Source organism: Solenopsis invicta, chromosome 1 (assembly GCF_016802725.1).
Source record: "Solenopsis invicta isolate M01_SB chromosome 1, UNIL_Sinv_3.0, whole genome shotgun sequence".
Classification (NCBI taxonomy): domain Eukaryota; kingdom Metazoa; phylum Arthropoda; class Insecta; order Hymenoptera; family Formicidae; genus Solenopsis; species Solenopsis invicta.
Genome location: NC_052664.1, coordinates 12,008,057 through 12,021,513, shown reverse-complemented (window position 1 = coordinate 12,021,513; position 13,457 = coordinate 12,008,057). Strand labels below are relative to the sequence as shown.

Genomic DNA, 13,457 nt, shown 5'->3' with positions numbered 1-13,457 from the left:
TAATACATTCAATTAATATAATCTACTACAAATATTATTATAAATTGTATATTTTTAATACTCAATCAATAAAACTAATAGATTATTTCGAGTAATATAATAAATTATTCCACGTAAATGTAATAATTTAACTCTATAAGTAAAAAATTAATTAATGATTTATAGCATCTCAAAGGCAAAAAGTAATAATAAATAACTGAGATAATATCACGTATAACAATGATCATTTTGATACGTCTGATTAGAGATAATTACTAAGTCATATATTTGTTATTAACTTTTATGCTTACCTTAACGTTAAAAGCGCATGTAGCTGAACGCACTGCACTTTCATCCGCTTGCCACTGGTGAGGCTTGCTAGACTCGGGCACATGAGGGTCTTTCCGCCGGCGGAAGCTGTCCCGGAAGCTTCGTCGAAGCCGATCCATTCTTCTCCCCGGCGACCTCTCTCGCTTCTGTAATAGCGAAACATAAAATCACGATTTATTTCCTAAAATTTGGGCAATAGTTCAAGCGGTATTAACGAATGGCTCTCCCCCGGGTGTAACAAAGCATCAACTATACGTGATAGATAAATGTAAGTTTGCTTGACGATAACTTTTGTAAATTGAAAGATAAAAGTTGCAAGTGTCAATTGAACAAATTATCTGCTACAGAGACGTAAAAAAATTATTGTCCTAATATAAAATTTTAATATCTCCCCATATAGCAGTAATATCCCCACGTATCTGTTGCTGGCAAATTGCTTACAATATCATGTGTTGCTATTAGAACTGCAGCAACTGAGCCCGTATTTGTTAGCAAATTGATGGCTTCACAACATAACAACTTTGGATAACAACTTGTCAGCAACGTGCCGACAACGTAAAATAACTTTGATGTTGTCTTGCTTGTAAACTGCTGGCAATACGTATATACGTAAAAATTTGCTCGATATTCTTTACTGTCTGGATTATTGATTATAAAAGTAAAAAAGTGCATGAGAAACTAATAATATCAAAAATATATATATTGTACAATTATAAAATCTAAAAACTCATTGCGTGTTTTATCTTCATGCACATAAATATTAAGGTAAAAAATTAATAATCAAAATATTTATAATAATTTAATTGTATAAATATTTTAATCTAATTTCTTACAAAAAAGATCGAGTCAAAATATTTCTTAAATTTTTAGGTATTTGTATAAATCAGAATAAGTTTAAATTATAGTGTAATAAATTATTAAAAATTGCTTTTAAAGACAGTAGAATAATTATGCTTTTTAGACTTAAATAAAATCCTTCAGAGAAGATGCTTAGTATCAGATTTTCGCCTTGATGAGGTTAACAAAATGTTCACGAAAGGTTGGCATTAACAATAAATCCAAATTGTGGAGACAACCCATAATCCTTTTATCATTCTTGAAAGATAATTGTACGTCACATGGAAAGAGAAGTTGATTAGATATAGATGTTAATAATACCGATGAGACTGGGTATCTCATCTGCGCATGCATTGTCAAAATTGCAGATGATTAACAAAGGTCAAGTCAGTAGGGAAATTTCAAAATGGGATCACAGCAGTGAACAACATGCCCATAAGGAACAACGTTTCTGTCGGAATTATCTTCCGATAAAGTTCAGCATCAACAATGTAATCTAACAGGGCAAAGCCGCGGGCGCATTCTCAAAGGACGCGTCCAGGATCCTCCCGATGGATCGTTAAGAGCGGAGCTTGAGAAAATGTCCGAAGCGGCCACTGTCTGGCAACCGTTGCACCGAATCGCCAACTTGACAAAGCCCTGTGATCGAATCTTGAGACCCGTTCCCAAAGAATCCTTTATATCGGAACCCTCCTTTATATCGGGTCTCCCCTAATACAGACCGCGAATCTACCCTTCGAATTGGCACCCCTAAGAGCCAGTCGACGGATTGAGAACGCAGACACGTTAAGAAGACCTTTCCCGCTCACGGTCTACGTTTCCCCGCCTCGTCATCGACATCTCCCTCTGTCATGCTCTTCGTTTCACAATTTGACTCTGCAAGGTTAATTAGTCGGTGTTATATCACCTGACTGGATCTATCGTGACAATCTGGATTCCCATATTATTCAAAAATATTTGAGGTAATCGATTAAAAATTTGTGTACGAATCACATTTATACCATACGATATAACTCATTTTACAAATTGTCTGAATTGGAATTGTAACAAGCCATCGAGCGACGCGTTATTACAATTTGACGTATCTTTCTTCTATTTTCTTTTATTCTTCGAAAACACGCAGAGTACGCACAGAGTAAATTGCAGCTATTGAATTAACCCGTGTACACGTGCATTTGCGAGAATATCTGTTCTGGAGAGTTCGTAGACTGACGTTGATTAACGATTAACTTAATTATCTGCTTGTGAATGCTTTTGACACATCGCACAATAACACTTAGTGTATATACAGAATACGTTATTCATATGCTTTCAGCAATAAATACTTTTGCAAATTTCGAACTAAATTTTCTTTGTCAACGATTAAATTGAATTTCTCCCATTATCACAATTATTTAATTTTAATATTGAATATTATTATTAATTCATAAACTGGATATATATTATAGAATTCACTTTTATTATAGGAATTTAAATATCTACTTTTTTAGAAAACGTTTATATTGTAAACATTGAGTATATACATTAAAAAAAAATTTTTTTAATGAAATATAAATAAAATATATTTTCTTGAAATTATATATCTTAATAAATTTGTACCGTTAGGTAAAAATATTTACTTTTAGTAAATATACATTTTACCGTGAGTATATAATTTTAAATATATTTTTTACACTTTTTACTTTCAAATAATGATTTTACAGAAAAGATAATATTACTAAACTTAATTAAATTGTTTTCTTAGATTAAAAAATCTGATTATCGTGAATATAAAAGTAATTCAACAGTAAATATTTTCTAAAAGTGGAAGAAAAACGTACTTGAATAAAAATTATTTTTTTATTCATTTATGTACATATCTCAATTAAAAATTCTTTTATATTGTATCAAATAATTTTTTATTTGTTTTAAAATATCTTTTTCTCTCAGTGTAATATTGAAAACACTATTTTATAGAGTGTCAATCAGAAAATCTTCAAACTTGTCAAAGAAGTTAAAACTGAGTGCGAAGAGGTGTGTCAATATGAAATTATCCAGCACGCTTATGTACTCGTGATATCACTCGCACGTGTTTCACGCAACTGAACATATAGACAGGATTCCATGAATGACATCATACATCAGATGACATGCACATATAGTCTGAGTTTGAGATGGATGTCCAGATATTCGTCCAGTGCAATTGCGCGAGTGTTACTAGTTACGGTAAAACGTAATTAGGACTTTATCGAGCTAGTTTGCGAACTGATAATTCGAAATCGCGATATTAAACGAGAGTAGCAAACTCATGTATATTTAAACCTACATATAGACACACATTAATTTCCGCGAACCTACTGCGTCACGATTCCATCTGGATACATTCGCTGAAAATCGACAAGCGCTTAAGTCAATAAACTTAACGTCGTTATTGAATGCATCGTTATAGAATATTATGCGGATTTCACGTTTGCAGAGTTTATTACTTCAAGTTATATATAATGTGAGATACATTTTTCAAAAGTTTCTAGAGTTTTACGTATATAAACTTCGATGGTTCAGAAAAATCACTGCCCTTATCTCACCCCCGAAATATGACGACACGTTGACCCAACTTTATACGGCGCTCCAGATAACGCATATTGGCAAGAAGATCTAAATACGTCCCCTACGACCGCATCCCCATAAATAACTCCTTTTGGATATGACATGGGAACATATTAAAGGAAATGCATACATTTTGAATTCGTTCATATTTAATTTTCTAGTCAGGGAGCGTACACTTTATTTATACATCGTTCAACACGTGCGAATTGTTGAGTTGCAAATCTTACGTAAAGTTTAAAGTAATTTTTTGTCATACAAAAATGCAGATGGTTATCAATTTACTGCAATTATACGAAACGGGAGTTAAAATGGGATTCGATACGCAATAAGACCTGGTAATAACTATTATTTTAGGATCGAGGCCAGACATACGCAAGACATCTTCTATAAAGGGTATGATTTGATCGTAAAAGTCACTTTCACCTCAGCGACCGTATATCGCAATCGTGTAAATCTCCATCGGGTGATCGAAACAGAAGTAAAAAGGATTGAATATCAGGCAAGACAAGTAACTAGAACAGATTCGATCAAAGGGAAAAGAAATCTTGTGTTTTATATAAATTCTAAATTTATAAAGCAAAATTGTACAACACTGTATTTAACGAAACAAAAATTATAATATAAAATAATGTAAATCTATTCATGTGAATTTATTTGATGCGAGAATATCTTCAATTATCATTACAATAATCTTTTTTTTAATTTATTATACAAACACAAAAACTTTTTAAATTGGATAAAATATGAAGCGTCGTAAAATAATGTGTTACATAAATTAAATATATTTTTAGAATATTTCTCATACATCTCCCTTCAAGTTCAAAATTGTTTCAGTGTTTTGCAAAACATTGTTTGAAAACCAGATAATAACCATTAACAAATTAATCATTTGTATTAAAGTTTTAATAAAAATATTATTATCGCGATTATTAAATCGAGAGCACTATCGCATTAAGGGAGACTAACGAAGGTACGATAAAGCGCAGTCTATCAAGGACGCCGGTAGGTTTTAAATTGCATGTCACGTGTCTCCCGTGAAGGACCATCGAGGGAACACAGACCGGCATTATCACGCACGAGTAGCTGCATCCCAGATTTTTTTTCGAGATGACACTCCTCCGTGGAAGCGATCGCATCTGGGATCTCGTACTCGATTAGAATAATATCGTCCAATGAAAATAATCGACTCACCCTACCTCCGCCACGCGATAGACCAAGCGGCCGTTGGTTATCGCACGATAAACGACTAATGGCTAAAACGTGCGAAAGTAAACGCTCTCAACGCAATCGGTTTAGCGAGACTGTTTACTTAGTGCACTAATAGGCTTATCGATACGCTACAGTGAAACGATTGCACGCTCTGCGCATTGTGCCGTTTTTATTCATCGGTACTACGTCGTCTGTTATGAGAGAGCTGTCTATCGCGTCTTTATCAGCGGGTGAGGACCGAGAAGCGCGTCGGGCGAACAATACCACCGTCTAGCATCTCACTAAACGGCTTTGATCGACCAAATTAGTCTGCGGCGTTGTAACGCTTTGCAGAGATTTAATTTAACTGCGGCGACGCATTTGAATGCACGCATAACTGCTTTTTAATTGGCACGACGGGCAACGTGGCGTTTCTACCGCCATAATGATTTGTCGCCTACTCGATACGATGATTGCGACATAGCAATTTAACAATTTGTGGAATTTATATTTAACGATCGCAAATGTGGATAGCAGACTAGGAGATATTTAAAAAAATAAGAAATTAATTTAAATTCATATTTAAGTGAATATATTAGAAGAGTAAAAAGGATATTTTATGTTAAATATAGCTTTTGTACAACTTTTTAAAAACCAGATTAAAAACAAATTTTTAAATATTCTTCAATGACACATATATTTATAAATGTAATTTTGGAAATAAATAATACTTATAAAAGTTGATAATGATAGACGTTTCCTCATTCCGTTCATTTTTTAGAATTATTTGAGGCTAATTTACACACATAAGTTTTCTATCACTTCCGTGTTCCAATTTAAGCATTATAAGGCTCCTGTTACTATGTCATAATTTATTTGTGACGTAGGAATAGTGTTATACCACTTACAAAAGACATTATATACATTCACAGCATAATAGTACAAATGATGTAACTGTAATAAATTATTCACCGAATTATGGCTGAATTATTCATTCTCTACGCAGAAGCATAATTATGACGCAAACGTGTGTGCGCTATTCCATAAATTGGTTCACTAATGCCGGGCAATATTAAAAGTAAGGGCATCGCGTAAAGGTATTCGCCTTTTACGCGATACACTTACATGGTTAACGTTATAAATCTATTGATCGCGCTCCTCTTTATTGCACATGGATATATCCGCGCAGTCGGGGAGAGATTATAAATATTCCGCGCTAGCATAGTGGTCAGGTATCGTCATGCACAAACTAGAACTGTGTAAAACAATGTTCAATTCCAAATCGACACGTAAATTCGTTACAACCGAATGCAATACGCGTAATCGTTACAATCAAAACAACTAATTTCTGATTGGTACGTGAAATGGCTTTAAGTAATCGTTACACCGAGACGAGTGATCCCGAAATCAGTCGGGTTATTCAGCGTGTGATGCCGAGAAAATCAATACGCGTCAGTGCATAGATTCGGTTTCGCGTATTAGCTATTATATTAGAATAACCGATTCCAAAATTAGAATACATGCATACACATATATACATATTATTTAGTAAAAAAGACAATCCAATGTATGTTAATTAATGCATTCATGAATCTATTTATAAAAGGAATAAAAATAATTGTTTTTGTTGTACGAGTAATGGATTATTACATTACTAAAAGAACAATACATTTTAAATATCAAAACATAGTACATATAAATAGTAGAAGATAAGGAGGTATTATTATAGCTATTGTGGACATTACGGTTATCTCTAGTATCTCCGTTGCTGAGCGACAAATTCTAATAATTGCTTTCGGAATTATTCGTTTAGTAGCTCGCTTTTTTTAATGGAGCTAATACTATGCCAATACACAACAGTTGACAATTGTTTGTATAAAGTATTTTTACTTTCAAGCATTTCAAAACTTTTGTACATTTTAGCATATGCTCTTCCTCATTGATTTTAAATTTGAGCGTATTATCAGGACTGTATGTACACTCGAATGTTTTTTTTTGTCATTTAACTTTTTATTTGGTTGTACATATTTCAAGTTATGCAAAATTAAACTAATATGAGATTTTATTATTATGATTTTTTAAATAAAATCTTTATATTGAAATATTTCGATAAATCGATCGTCACTCTAGAGAGCTGTATTCAAAAACATTAAATGTTATGTCATAACTTATTTCACTATCTTATTCTCTCAATCATTTTATACGCAATTTCGTTAATACATATAATATAAAATTAGTTAGTTATAATAATAAAATTCCAATAAATTCCACTTAAAAGAATTTAATAATACTTAATAATATGCGTTAATAATAATGTTCTTCATGGAAAAGCATGACGAATAAGAATATAAGAAGAGTGAATCATCATCTTGACTTCCCTGATATATCATGCTTATATTTCGTGAGAGTCGAGCAGTTTTCTTTTCCTTCGAATATCATTAGTAAGTAGAATGATGACTAATAGTATAAGAATTCGAAGCTTTATCTATATTTATAACATTTTTATTTACCTCTTTTTTATAAATAATAAAAGATTATACATTTGGATGAAAGCTTTTACCTCCATCAATCGTTTGTTACTGAGATTCATCTAAATAAATATTTTATATGTACGAAATTAATCGCAAGTTGAATAATTAGAAAAATCAAGGAAAAATTATTTGTGTTTATGTTATATATGGCATATGATTTCAAGGATAAGGGATAAAACAGGAAAAGGTTAAAACAGGAAAGCCTAGGTATAATTTGCAACTGTACAGCATTATTGATTATATCGTGTAACATACTGATAAGTACGCTTTTAATAGAAGGCTGCCTATGAAGTACTATTTTTAAAGCAGAACAAAAACGTGGATATATATATATATATTCAAACAGAGCCTTTATTTTGATACGTACTTACAAAAAAATTTCTTTATTCTACATTTTAACACTTGCTTTTTAAAGATTTAAATTATCGTACCAATTAAATTACAAATTTTGATCTGTCCGAAACAGAAGTACTCTTATATTATAGATTACAGACATTGAAAGATAATATTTTTCGGTGGAAATATACTAGCTACATGTAATAGATTTTAAAGTTCCTGGCCCAGAGATATTAAAAACATGATAAAATAAATTAATTTTATTTTTTTAGTACAATTACCTAATTTTCAAAATTTCTTGTTATTTTTTATAATTGAAATTCAATTTACGTAAAAAAGAAATTTACCAGTGATAAAAAAGTAATCTCTGCAATGTTAACAGAACAAGAAGAAAAATTCTGAATACATTTAGAGAAAAATTAATTTATCGTTCTAAAAAGTGTTTCAAATAAGAAATGACTATATTAAAAATAAAAATGGTTATTACATTTTATCACTTTTTTATATCTTTAGTCTCTGAAAACTTTTGTATCTTACTTTATATTTTGCATGCATGCAAGGTACTGTTGAAAATTTTCTCAGAAAATGTTTCATGTATGATAATTGGCGACCAGAACCTTGAGGCGTGAAAGGAAAGATGGTAGCAAAGAATGCATCTCTGCATATCACATGCGCATGACAAAACAAGTAGATAAGTACAAATCTTGCATAGTAATTTCTTGTTTTGCATTACCGTCTATGAAGAATAAAAAAGCTTATCTTATTAAAAAAAAATTTTGAGTACTTTCTCAAAAAAGATTTCTTATAATAAGAAATATTGAAAATATTCTTAAAGTACTTAATCTTATTGCAACCTTACAAAATATAAAAATAAAGCAATATTAAGATGAAGTTTTTACGTGCTATTCTTCTCCATCGAATTAAATGAGATTTATTATCTTGAAACTCCAGAATAACACAAATAAATTTCAACTTATACGTTCTTATATATTTAAAATATTTATATTTAAAATATATATAAAAAAAATTTATATTTAAAATATATTTATAATAAAAATTTGTTTAATATTGTTTAGTGTGATGTTTAATTACTATGCAGTTCGAGACATTACCAATAAAAAACCATACGGGCAAGCTCTTTCATAAGAAAAATTCGCATGCGGTGCATTATAATTAAAGCATTCCTAACAATCTTTACGCGTAGTAAGTAAATTCTTAAGGGCTTTTACGCTTTAGTAACCAAGCGAGCTCTCTTCTAGTGCCTTCGTGATATTTTACTTTTAGAAAAAAGGTCTTCAAATTTTCTTTAAATCAATCTATTATTAAATTAAAAATATTATTAAATTCATCACAAATTGCCATTGTCTAATTTAAGATTTGTATTTAGAACGCGTTTATAAAAATGTTAGTGCACTTTTTGTCGTTCTAAACCTGTTATCGCAAAAATTAGAAATAGAATAACAAAAAAAGCACGCTAAAATCTTTATAAGCTTGTCCTGCATATGAACCTAAATCTGTCTAAGAAAATTAAATTAATAAGACAACGCAGATTATTTTACTCTACACAAAAAAAAAAGTTAATATCAAGTTAACAATTTATTGTTTCATATATAAGCAAGAATATAAATCTTCTTAGAAGAATATTCCAATATATTTGGAAAAAATTTTTTTTATGTAAGCAAATTATGTCTGTTTAAGATTATAAATTCTTCCAAGAAGATTTATATTCTTGCTTACATATGAAATCATAAATGGTTGATTTAATGCTAATTTTTTTTCTGTGTAGATTTCAGAATTTAAGAATAAAATAAAATATTTTTCTTCCAACAATAATTATGATTGTCCACATATCAATCTTATTTTATGATGTTATGTAGAAGAGCAATATCATAGAATCCGAAAATCTCTTTTGCCGGTACTATCATATAAATAAAACTTTTTTATTTATTTTAGAATATTTATACTTATTTCATTTTTTATTATAATAATGTGAATAATATGCATAGAGACAATATACTCCAACATATACTACCAGTTACTTCGTTAACTTTTATGACTATGATATGCAGAGGCTGCAATATATCAACAAAAAATGTTTCATTGTAGAGATTCGATGAACGAAACCAGAACCGTGGCCTGTTTCTGTCGAGAGTGCTATAATGAAAAAGAACACATGTGCATTATGACACGTGCACTGTGATCATGTATCTCTTCCATCGAAATTCATTTCAATGTCAGTATGATCACGTACATATAATCTCCTTATCCGTTGTAATTTTGCAAAATAATTTTATTCTATTTAAAGAGAAAGCATATTTAAACTGTGTAAACATACATTAAATTTCAATATTTACATAAAAGAAAGGATTATAATTGAATTAGCAAGATATGTTTGGATAAGCAAGTATCAAGTTTTGGTATAAATAAACAGAACTTCTAGTAATTATAATCGAATATTTTGGTATGCAACTAGAACATTGAAATATGATGACTAGGAGAATTTAATTAACATTTTCTAATTAGGTCTAAAACACTGATATGCATATAGCGATATACGATATAGCCATTAAATAGACACAGCAGCGTTCTATTTCTCATATGAGAAGAAAATACACACACACAATAGAATAAAAGACGCAGCATTATACAATTTTTCATCGAGATTCTAATAATAAAGTGATTTCTCTTATGAGTCCCCAAAATTAGGTTCAAAGACGAAAGCAAATAAGAAATGTATCTTTTTAGTACAAAATTTTTAGTTTTATAAACAAATTAATTCAGGAATCTGATGATTCCTACAAGAATTCTAATTTGTTTTGTATAGACATATTGATTAATCAGATTTCCAATGCAACCAGATTTTTTTCAATGTAAGCGGAATCAGAATGCAAATAATCAAATTTGTTTAGTTATTATAGACAAATAAAATATATAGAATCAATAAAAAATATGGATCGTTCATATTTCATTAAACAATCTGCTTGTTTTATTCTACAATTTAGATTAATTCAATCGTTTTCAATTCAATAATTTAATTGTTTTCTGTATCATATAAAGATTATTTTAATTCTAATACTATAAACACACATTTCAATGTCTAGAATAATTTCGTAAATGACAGCAATCTAAAAGCCGATATATTTTGGCTCGTTAAAGTTACTGACACTTGTTTTTGATCACGGGACTAAAAACGTTTTAAAATCAAAAATCTTTACATCAATATCTGTCAAGATACATTTCTTAACACAAATCAAAAGATGTCAAAATTTAGAAAGAGTTTACGAAAGTTAATATTCAAATAATATAATTATCTATTAGATCTGATACATTAAGTCAAGTAAAGTTTGATAATTACAAAAGTCAGAAATAAGAAATATATTAAACATCAAAGATTTTGTTTATCAATAATTTTGTCAATCATCAAAGATATGGTACACTTTTCATGTTTATATATTTTTTTTCAATCAAATATTTTCCTATTAAATAATATAAAAATATGTAAAAAATATATAAAAATAAATTTAAAGAACACATTTCTAAAACTCTCTTTTTTTCTTTTTGAGATTATAATTTGATTAAATATAGTTTTCTTCATTGCTTCGGTATTCATGTATAGTAATTCTTTTTCTCTTTACAAGTTTTATAGTTGTTAATAACTAACAAAAAAATAAACCTTCAATTTACAATTTTTATTTTGTATGCTGCCACATCATTTTATTTTGTATACAGCACATTTTCCAGGTCAGAAACTTGATTCATAAAAATATTGTTTTCAGTATGCTAATAATAATGCAATTTAGATTAGCTATACCTCTCATAAATGTTAATCTATATAAAAATTTTACTCTCTTCTGATAAAATTGTTATAACAATAAAAATTATACAAAAGATATAACAGTCTGGTTTAACATTTTCCTTTATTAATATTCTTAATATTGATAACTAATTTTATGCTATTTTAAAATAGTTTATTATGACATAATGCCTAAAAATCATAAATTTAAATTTAATATTTTTAATTAATTATAATTAATTATAATACCGTAAACATTGTATTATAATTTAAAAATTTATTCTCGCAAGATTAAAAACATTTTAAAATTAGTCGGTTTCATTATTACGTACTTGATTTTTTTCTAGAAATAATTAGCATCACATCTTATTAAAAGTTTTTAGGGTTGTCGATTATGCATTTACAGTCAAAATTTCAAAATTCAAAATAACAGATCCAATAACCCACAAAATTTATCATTTTTGTTTTTCTCTCATATTAGATCCATTTTAAATATTGAAATTTTTACTCAAATTTGTCATCGATGACTTCAAAAGCTTGTATAACTTTTACATATGAATAATAAAATTTTGATCCGCCACATTAAATCTGCTACTTTTAAATTAAGTTGTGTCTTTTTTAAATGTAGTCCTTATGTTTATGCCTTTAAAATAAGTCCAGAAAAAACTTATTTCTTTTATAAAAAATACATTTTTCACTTTTATCCTATTTTATTTGACGAGATATGCAGATCAACGAAAGAAACTCACAAGGTTGTTGATTATTTTATGAAAAGTCTTATCCTTTACCTTTAAAATGAGCTTAGAAAGAAGTCGCTATCTTTATTTTTGTACAAGATATGAATTTTTCAAAAGAATCGCCGAGACACATGTACATATTCCACCAGAGACAAAAAGGTGAAGGAATAAAAATGGAAAGATAAGTTAGACATATACATGAGAGATTATGTGTTATATACGTATATATTTCCGGTGAGATTATGTCTGAAAAATCGTGAACAGCACAGGTAGAACTTAGACGAGAAACATTTGAAGTTTACGTGCGACCAAAGGAGCTCGATTATGGGAGCAGCATTGTCCGACGTGATGAATAGCAGTAGTCTAGATTACAAAGCACTGGCGCGAGGGGGATATATCTCACGTTAAATAATGTCAAGAAAGTTTATAGAAAAGATGGAAAGTACGAGATTCACATTTCTTAAAGACACTTGGATAATGCAGTCATGCCTTTCGTGCGAGAGAATAGTCGAACGTTCGACGAGAAGGGTTTAGCAAAAATAAGCTGCGCGAAATACCAGGGATACGCCTAGTTCACGCATCTTGTGTAAATCTACTTCAAGCCCTTTCACCGCGGCAGGTGTCTACGCATACAATAACAGAGGCGGATACGCGCATACGCAGAAAAGTGCAACGAGTAGGCTTTCACGCGAAGAGACGTGTCGTCGTCGTATAACATGGAAATACCAAGCGAGGAATGTAACGCGTGGTTTTCAACCTGCGCAATCGACTGCCTTTGAATCAAGGTGTATATTAAAATGCTGTGTACTACGAATTGATTAACATGTTAAAGAATTACATAAAAAAAAAAGTCAATACACTTTATTTGATACGGAAAAGATATATCATAGATAAAAAATTATTTGTGTTTTAGCAAATACATCTTCATGAATTATAATTTCTTTCAATTCAAAAATTATAATTGAAGAAGATGTATTTGCTAAAACAAATAATTTTTTCCCATGTATATACAAGAATCGTAAAATTAAATACTTAACAACTTAAAATTAAATATTTAATTCTGATATTTGCATTTTTCAGTTTTTATCTATATCTTTACTGTACCAAGTAAAATGTATTTATTTTCTTGGCGCAATTCTT

The 13,457-nt window shown here is 29.7% G+C and overlaps 1 protein-coding gene across 3 annotated transcripts in view; it reads right to left on the bottom strand.

The window, feature by feature from the left end:
• Window positions 1-13,457, bottom strand: part of LOC105193377 (protein numb) — an 81,249-nt gene that overhangs the window by 12,183 nt on the left and 55,609 nt on the right. For all 3 annotated transcript variants that reach the window (XM_039456111.1, XM_011157793.3, XM_011157792.3), the window contains one exon: window positions 291-455. In XM_039456111.1, the coding sequence (XP_039312045.1) occupies window positions 291-428 (138 nt within the window). In that variant the 5' untranslated portion in view covers window positions 429-455. The remainder of the gene's footprint in view (window positions 1-290; window positions 456-13,457) is intronic.